This window comes from Vipera ursinii, assembly GCF_947247035.1.
Source record: "Vipera ursinii genome assembly, chromosome: 9".
Lineage (NCBI taxonomy): Eukaryota > Metazoa > Chordata > Lepidosauria > Squamata > Viperidae > Vipera > Vipera ursinii.
Window position 1 is genome coordinate 23,897,998 of NC_139523.1, and position 8,805 is coordinate 23,906,802.

Below are 8,805 nucleotides of genomic sequence, written 5' to 3' on the forward strand. Positions count from 1 at the left end.
GGGCGGTGGAGTGGCACGGAACGAGAGAGAGGCGCTCTTCTTCCCCGGGGGGGGGGGAGGACGCAGCTGGGCGGGAGGGGAGGGGAGGGGGGAAGGGGGAGGACGGAGGAGGCAGCTGCCGGGGGTGGGGGGAGAGGGGGAGGGCAGAGCCGGTGGGGAAAGGAAAAGGGGGTTTAGGAGGGGGGGGGAAGGTTGCTTGTCTGTCCTCTAGTGCAGCGTTTCCCAACCTTGGCAATGTTTAGACGGCTGGACTTCATCTCCCAGAATTCCCCAGCCAGCATGGCTGGCTGGGGAATTCTGGGAGATGAAGTCCAGCCGTCTAAACATTGCCAAGGTTGGGAAACTCTGCTCTAGTGCAGCGTTTCCCAACCTTAGGAACTTGAAGATGCGTGGACTTCAACTCCCAGAATTCCCCAGCCAGCTATGCTGGCTGGGGAATTCTGGGAGTTGAAGTCCACGCATCTTCAAGTTCCTAAGGTTGGGAAACGCTGCGTCTAGTGTGCCATCCATCCCTCCTGCCTTTTCCCTTCTCCTCCTCCTCCTTTCCTCTTGTGCTGTGCCACCCGCTGGGCTGCCCTTCTGCCTCCTCCAGGCCTACCTCTCAGGGTTCTTAGGAGGCTGGAGGGGGACGCCCAGAGCGGTGCAGGTGGGATGCTCCGAGCATCAACAGGGGAAAACCTTCATCTTGCAGAGGCAGACAAGGCCACCTGGGGCGGTGGTGTCACTTTTAGGGGGCTGCTCCTCACCCGGCCCCGGTTTCCCAAGGAGGGGCACCCCTAATTTTGCCTCACAGGGGCTCCACGCTGGGCCCCACGAAAGATGCCGTTGCAGAGAGGCCTAGATTATTCCCAGGAACATTTTCTTTTAAAATATACCGCAGGGGAAACCGAGGAAGGTGCCTCCGGCTGCTTCCTAGTCCCCCCCTCGCTGGCCTGCCCTTGTCCGAGGGACACCGCCTTAATTTTCTCCTGCCTGGGCTATCAAACCGCCCATTCCCTGCAAGCTGTGCCCGGCTGGAACTCACAAAATAGACAAAAAAAAACTTTACAAAAGACCTTAACCCAAATGGTGGTTTCAGGCCCCGGTTTCCTCTAATACAAATGTAGCTGGTCCTCTACTCACAAGAGTTTGTTTAATGACAGATCAAAGTTACGACGGCGCCGGAAAAAAAAGGGACTTGGGACCAATTTTCACACGACTGTTGCCGCATCCCCACGACCGACCGGACCGTGGCCAAGAAAGGCCGTAAAATGGGGCTGAGCGAGGGAAGCTTTGGGCTCAGCGTGGGTCATCGGTGGAGGACTTTCTCTACCTTCTTTTTCTGTCTGCAGCGAAAAGCAGAGATTTTTGAGGCTGGACGTTTATAGCACAGGCTGCCTGTCCATTCCCGCCCCCCCCGGCCGCCCCCCCTTGTACTTGCTCCACGGATCCGACCTCACACATAAGCAGAAAAATAAATGAACTGCTTTTTTTTTCTGAGGAGCTCAGCATCTCGTCCAGCCGAGCTTGAAATGGGGATGCTGAGCTACTTAGCAAATCCTGGCTGGGGATACATTTGGCCCCGATCCTGCTCCCAGCTACGGACTTTCAGGGCTATAAACAGGACCCATCTCTCATCGACTCTGGAGTGCTCTTTGGGGAATATTTTGCTTGGAAAAAATCATTTTCATCTTTGTCCATGGCCCCTCCGCACACAAAGCCTTTAGGGGTGTGCTTTGCCGAACCGGCCTTTTATCACCAGCACCCTAAGCCCAAATCCGATGCTCAGGACTCTTGGCGGGCCTTTGACTTCCCGCCCTTTGCAGTGGCTCAGATATCCAGAAACTTAGGTAGTCGATAGCTTAATTTCCCCAGCCTCTCTAATGGCCAATGGGAAGGGAGGGAGGGAGGAAGGAGAAACAGGAAGAAGGAAAGAAAAGAAAGAAGGTAGGAGTGAAAGGAAGAGGCAAGGAGAGGAAGGAAGAGGAAGGGAGGGAGGGAAGGAGGAGGGGAAACAGGAAGAAGGGAAGAAGAAAGAAGGACAAAAGGAAGAGGCAAGGAGAAAAGAAGAGGGAGGGAGGGAGGAAAGAAGGAAGGACAAACAGGAAGGGAAGAAAAGGTAGGAGCAAAAGGAAGAGGGAAGGGGAGAAAGGAAGAGGGAGGGGGGGAAGGAAGGAAGGAAGGGAATGGAGGAAGAGAAAGAAGGAAGGAGAAAAGGGAGGGAGGGAAGGAAGTGGAAACAGAAGGAAGGAAGGAAGGAAGGAAGGAAGGAAGGAAGGAAGGAAGGAAGAAAGAAAGAAAGAAAGAAAGAAAGAAAGAAAGAAAGAAAGAAAGAAAGAAAGAAAGAAAGAAAAAAAAGAGAAAGAAAAAGATTCACATGCCTAGAGCTGTGCTGAACCCCGCACCCCCCCCAGGACACCGTTTGCCGCCCTAGGAGAAGAGAAGGGGCAGCCTCTCTTTCAGGCCCTCTTTGCTTCTCAAGTGAATGGGGGTGGCGGGGGGGGGGGGGGCGGGGAAGAGCCTGGAGCAGATGGGCTTTTCATCCTGGCAGTCTTTGGCCAGCTCAATAGCGAAGGGGGGGGGGCAGCAAGTCAGCGGAGAACAGCTCCTGAATGTTAAGCGGCCGGCCATTGTCTTGGGTGGCCCATCTGTCTGTCCTTTCCTGCTCGCCTATTGTCCATGGCTGACACATCTGGACTCCGGGCAGCCTGGACGCGGCCGCCCCTCCCGCTCCACAAACTGCCCAGACCCACCCCCCCCTCCTGCTGTCAAATGCCAGGCCAAGGAAGCTGAGCCCCTAAGGAACCCCCATCCTCCACCCCCCAAGGGGGACCTCAACCTCCTTCCTCACCCCCCCCATTTCCTGATGGAGGCTGAGGGATCCACCCAGGGGATCCACCCTTCCTTTCTATCCACCTAGCCCCCTCCTGGACTTGCTGGAGAATTAATTTTTTGCTCAAAAGGAAAAGAAAAGACACACTCACCCATGTTGGTTGTCCAATTTCACAGCCTGCACCTTCCCCGGAAGGAAAGCACGGCAGGGAAATCTTCGTAAATACTTTTAAATTTTTTAATATCTGTACGCAAACCTGTCTCTGGGGACCCCGAAGGAGTTGGCAAGTAAAGTCATATCTCATAAACTGAACCGTAAGCCGATAATAAAGTATTTTTCAATGCTGGCCATGTGATCCAAATTTGGACACTTGGAAACTGGCATGTATTCGTGACAGTTGCAGTATCCGGGGCTCACGTGATCCACTTTTGTGACCGTCTGACAAGCAAGGTAAAACGAGGAAGCCAGATTCACTTAATAATGTTATTAACTTAAGAACTGCAGTGGTTCACTTAACAACTGTGGCAAAAATGGTCACAAAATGGAGCAAAATTCACTTAACAGCTGGAAATTTGGGGGTCACTTGTGGTCGTAAGTTGAGAAGTACCTCTGTGCATCTATTTATCCATCTATCCATCTTTAATAGATAATAAGCAAAATAAAGTTTAACACAAAGTTAAAACGCATTCATTAGAAAATTAACATTGGCGAAGGAGGACCACGTTAAATACAGACACAGTGTTTCTCAACCTTGGCAACTTGAAACTATATGGACTTCAACTCCCAGAATTCCCAGCCAGAATTCTGGGAGTTGAAGTCCACAAAGCATCCAATTGCCATGGTTGAGGGGGGGGGGGGAAAGGCACTATAGTAAGTTTAATAACATCTAAAATGAAAAAACAGCGAGCGTAGCCTAGAATCGAGTTTGCATGCTCGTCCGCTCCACCACTGCCACCTGCTGGCTGCCTGTCCAACAATAGGCCCATTATTTTACTTTATTTTATTTTTATTTTTATTTTATTTTATTTTATTTTTATTATTTTATTTTATTTTATATTTTATTTTATTTTTATTTTATTATTTAACATCTTTGCGGAATCCCCGATTTGGGGAAATGGGGACCAAATAAGACCTTAGTGGCTGCAGGCTGAAGATCAACCGGAGGAGATGAAAGGCAACTTGGATTCTCAGCGGCAGAGAGACCCACTTCTGCAAAAGCAAATGACAAAATCCTCTTTCCCCACCCAACCCCCCCTATAACTGGGGGTGCCAAGCTCTGCTTTTCATGCCTTTTGCACCCCACAACCTGCGGGCTGTGACTCGGAGTGCTGCCGGCGGTGCCAACCGGTGGCCGCAGCGCCCTTCGGGGCTGGACGGAGGAGGATGGGGGTGGGGGATGGGCAGGCAGCAAGCCATGGTTGCTCTGGAAACCACCCGGATGCCCCTGTGGCTTGCTGGGAGTGCGGCTAAGCAGTGAGCATGCTCGAGGAGGAGGAGGGGGAGGGGGCAGAAAGAGGGAGGGGAGGAAGAGACTGGCATCAGATGGAGGCGGGCAGCCTTAAGTGGGCATTCATGGGGAGCCGGGGGCCCGAAAGGCAAAGGTGGCCCTAGAGAGCATCCTGTGTTGCAGATTCCCCGCCCCGGCGCTTTCTTCTTGGGAGGGGGTCCCCTGTGCCAGCTTGCAGGCTGCCAGGCTCCCGCCCAGCGATGCCCAAACGAGCTTTTCACTCACCCCCTGGAGTAGAAGAGCCAGCATCAGCTGCCACCCCCCCACCTGTCACCGCCAGCCTCGCCGTTCCCAGCTGAACCCCTGGCAGGAGCCCCCCTCTGCCCCCCCTTGGAGAAGGGAGCCGGTGGGGTGGCCGGAGATGTCTGGGGAAAGCGAGGAGATCACCCGCCTTCGCAAGCCTCGCTTCTCCTACGAGGAGAACCAGATCCTGATCCAGGAAGTGCGTGCCAACTACGGCAAGCTCTACGGCAGCCAGAGCCGGCGGGTGACGGTGGCCGAACGCCGGCACGTCTGGGAGGGCATTGCTGGCAAGATCAACAGCATCACCAGCTGGAAACGCACCGGCCAGGAGGTGCAGAAGCGCTGGAATGACTTCAAGAGGCGCACCAAGGAGAAGCTGGCGCGGGTGCCCCACTCCACCCAAGGGGCCGGCAGCACCGGCGACGAGGCCTTCTCGGCCGAAGAGGAGACGCTCTTTGCCATCCTGGGGCCTGGCCTGATGCCAGGTCCAGGAGGGGCAGAGTCTGGGGTCTTGCAGGGCACGTCCGGCTGCGGGGGCCCCGGTTACCAAGCGGCAGCGGAGCAGGGCAGGGGTGAGTAGCTGCGATCCTGGGGCCAAAAGGTCAGGGGGGCATTAGGGAGCAGGCACACTCTGCACCGACTTGTGTTTGGACCGAATTGGGTCCTGGGGGGCGGGGGGAGAAGACAGTTGCTAGGAGCTGGAGCTGGTTTTGAAACGAAAGAGGGGCTCAGATGTCAAAGGCGACAGGCTTGCCAGGGGGCCTCTGAGCATGGGTCAAGTGCTTCCCTTCGACTGACAAGCCAATAGAGTGGTTTTCTCTAACAGAATAACAGAGCTGGAAGGGACCTTGGAGGTCATCTAGTCCAACCCCCTGCTCAGGCAGGAAACCCTATCCCATTTCAGACAAATGGCTGTCCGGTCTCTTCTTAAAAACTTCCAGTGTTGGAGCATTCACAGCTTCTGGAGGCAGTCTCTTCCACGGGTTAATTGTTCTCACTGTTAGGAAGTTTCTCCTTAGCTCCAGGTTGCGCCTCTCCTTGATTTACTTTCCATCCCTTGCTTCTTTTTCCTGCCTTCAGGGGGCTGTTGGAACAGCCCCTCAAATATTCCAACGCTGTTTCATTAATTCGGTTTAATTATTCACTCCCACTAAGGTTTCACTCCTGCTTATTTTCTATTATTATTGGTGGTTTGGGAAACGGCCTGCTTGAATGCTGCGTTTGTTTGGAGCCGGTTTGTGACCGTCAGCAACTGTCTAACTTCCTCTCCAAATAAAAAGACCTTTTCCTTTGATATGGGCGGCATGGGGCAGGACAAGCCTTCCAGTTAGGCGGGCTTAAGGGGAAAGATTGAGCCCAGGCCCCTGTTTCCCCCCCCCACCCGCCCCCAATTTTTAAAGAGGCAACAGAGGGGTGCATCTCCCTGCTGTGGCTGGTGCATGGAAATGAAAGAGGAACCCCCTACAGCAGGGGTCTTCAAACTTGGCCCTTTTATGACTTGTGGACTTCAACTCCCAGAATTCCTCAGCCAGCTGGCTGAGGAATTCTGGGAGTTGAAGTCCACAAGTCATAAAAGGGCCAAGTTTGAAGACCCCTGCCCTGCAGCAAAAGAGGGAACAAAATAAAGAATCCAGTTACCTCGATGTAGATTTTACAAACTCTGCCACCTTCTTTTTAAACTCTCTTTAAAAAAAAAACAAAAAACTGCTGGATTAACAAACTCCAGCATGTTTTATTCAGACAACTGAAGAACCGCAGGCAGTCCTCAGGTTACGGCCGTTCGTTTAGCGACCGTCCCAAGTTACGACAGCACCGGGAAAAGTGACTCGGGACCCTTTTTCACGATTACGAGCCTTGCAGCATCCCCGTGGTCGTGCGATTAAAATCCGGACGCTTGGCAACCGACTCGTATTTGTGACGGTCGCGGCGTCCCAGGGTCACGTGATTCCCCTTTTGCGACCTTCTGACGAGCCAACTCGACGGGGGAAGGCGGATTCGCTTAACGGCCGTGTTGCTAACTTAACAACTGCAGAGATTCACTTAATCACTGTGGCCAGAAAGGTTGTAAAACGGGGCAAGACTCGTTTGAGAACCGACTCACTTAGCAACAGAAATTTGAGGCTCAATTGTGGTCGTAAGTCAAGGACTCCCTGTAATAAATTCTGGCATATTTTTATTCAGACAACCAAATGACCAGTGGGTGGAGGAGTGCAGGGCTTTTAATTTTTTCCTCTTTTTTAAAAGAGAGACGTGGTGTTCGGCGTCACCTCTGAAGCTCTCTCTGCCTCAGGGCCTCACCCCAATTGCAAATGCAGCACCCGGACAAAATAAAAAGCACTCTAGACGTGGTCAGAGGCACAGATTGCTCCCAGAAGAGCCTCAGCAGAATTGGGGGGGGGGGTTGAAGCCGTGAAGGAATGTTATTTTTATTCTCCCTCTTTGTGCATTTCTCCCGTGTTTCTCAACCATGGGAACTTGTGCAATTACAACCACACACCCTTTTGCTTATGTAAAAAGCAGCGGCTTCTACCACACAGGCACAGCTCCCATCTCCTCCCCCGAATTATAAACACCCCTAATAGAGCAAGGAGGAGAGTTATTGGCCGTTGGCGTTTTTTGTCTCGTGTCAGAAGTCAAAGCAAACCAAATCAACAGAAACATGGCCAGGAAAACGGAGCAGGGGGTGAAAAGAATTTTTTCGCTTATTCCAGGCAAGCAGAGAGACCCCAGTGAGGTTTCTCTGCCACCTTCCCTGAATACCAGCCAGATCCACCTAGAGAAACTCAGCCGTCACGCGTGCTATTCCTGGGCAGTTGTGTTGGCACGGGAGGTCCGGGACGCCCCCCTCCCTTGGTATTGGTGGGGGAGGGGCGTCAGGAGCAGCAGCTTGGTAGGAGATGACAGTAGGGTGGTAACTGTCAGGTGGTAACACATGGAGTAACACGTGGAGTTACTTCCGAGTAATTTTCTTTATTGTCAGACTAAAGTAACTTGTAAAGACACTGATGATGTTACCTAGTTGGGTCATGAAATGTCTACAAGAAAGCCACCAATTTCAGAGGCCACCAAGGACCTCCTGCTCGTCCTCCTTTCCAGAAATCCCATTGCCTTCTAGCAGAGATGATATCACCTAGTTGGGCAATGAAATGTCTGCAAGAAGACAACCAGGCTCAGGGAGCACCAAGGACCCAAAACTATTTGCCTAAATAAAGATATATTCTGGGAACTGGTGGGGAGGAGCCGTCTTCACCCTCTTTCGCTCACACAAACTTCATCTAAACTTTGCTGCCTCTTTCCCCTCTGAAATGCAGCCCCTGGGAATCCAGACCACATTCCACCACAGTAACTCTCTTTCCTTAGCCCCTACAGATCTGCCCACCAGGCTCAACGGCCCCGGCAGCCCAGAGACCTCTGCCCAGCCTTCCTGCTTGCTGAAACCCAAGGAACGCGACTCGCCACCGCCCCCTCCAGGCCAACCTTCGTCACTGCAGATTGTCCAGCTGGCTCCGTCTCCGTCCCGCTTAGGCTGCCGGCCGCATCCAGAACACTCCCCGGGAGAGTTGTTGGGTACCACTCCCTGCCCTTCGACTTCGCCCCCCCTGCGGCGCCGACGTGCCCAGCTGGACCTGCCTGCCGAGCCCCCTCTGGATTTCCTTCAGGCTCAGAGGGAGACGGCTGTAGCCATTCGGGAGCTGACCTACACCCTGCGGCAAGGCCTGGAACGGCTCACGGATGTGGTGGCGGCACTGCTACCCCTCCTTCCAACCCTGCCAAACGGTCTGCTGCCCCCACAGGGGGAATACGGTCTCCCCACGGCAGCCCCGGGCACAGAGACTGCCTCTCCTCGGGAGGGCATGCCTGCCAAGTCGGAGCTGCCTCCCGGGCAGGAAGAGTACGTGGCCGAATTTGTGCCATCTCCAAACAGGGCCCCTCCGGTGCCGAAGCGGAGGAAGGGGACCCCAACTCAAAAACGCAGAGGACGCTGGAAGAATTTGTGAGCACCAGGACAGATGTGCTTTCCCCCCCATCCAAAAAGGAAAGGCAGATGGGGGCTGTTTCCCTGGGATGGGTGTTTCCGTTTTGCCCTCTGTCTTCCCACAGGGAGGGCAAGAGCCCTCTGCACTGCCCCCTCTTCCGACGCCAGGGGCCGTGCTGCCCGTGCCAGGGGCCGCACTCCAGGCCAGTCCCTGAGGCCACCTTTGCTGATTTTTGTAGTCCAAGCATTAAGGGCAAAAATTTATGC

At 53.7% G+C, this 8,805-nt stretch overlaps 1 protein-coding gene across 1 annotated transcript; it reads left to right on the forward strand.

The window, feature by feature from the left end:
* Positions 1-4,610: 4,610 nt before the first annotated feature.
* Positions 4,611-8,560, forward strand: MYPOP (Myb related transcription factor, partner of profilin; the record flags this gene model as incomplete). Its single annotated transcript, XM_083368966.1, has 2 exons — positions 4,611-5,134; positions 7,923-8,560. Exons 1-2 carry the CDS (start codon positions 4,681-4,683, stop codon positions 8,558-8,560), a joined length of 1,092 nt encoding a protein of 363 aa, XP_083225092.1. The 5' UTR covers positions 4,611-4,680.
* Positions 8,561-8,805: the final 245 nt, after the last annotated feature.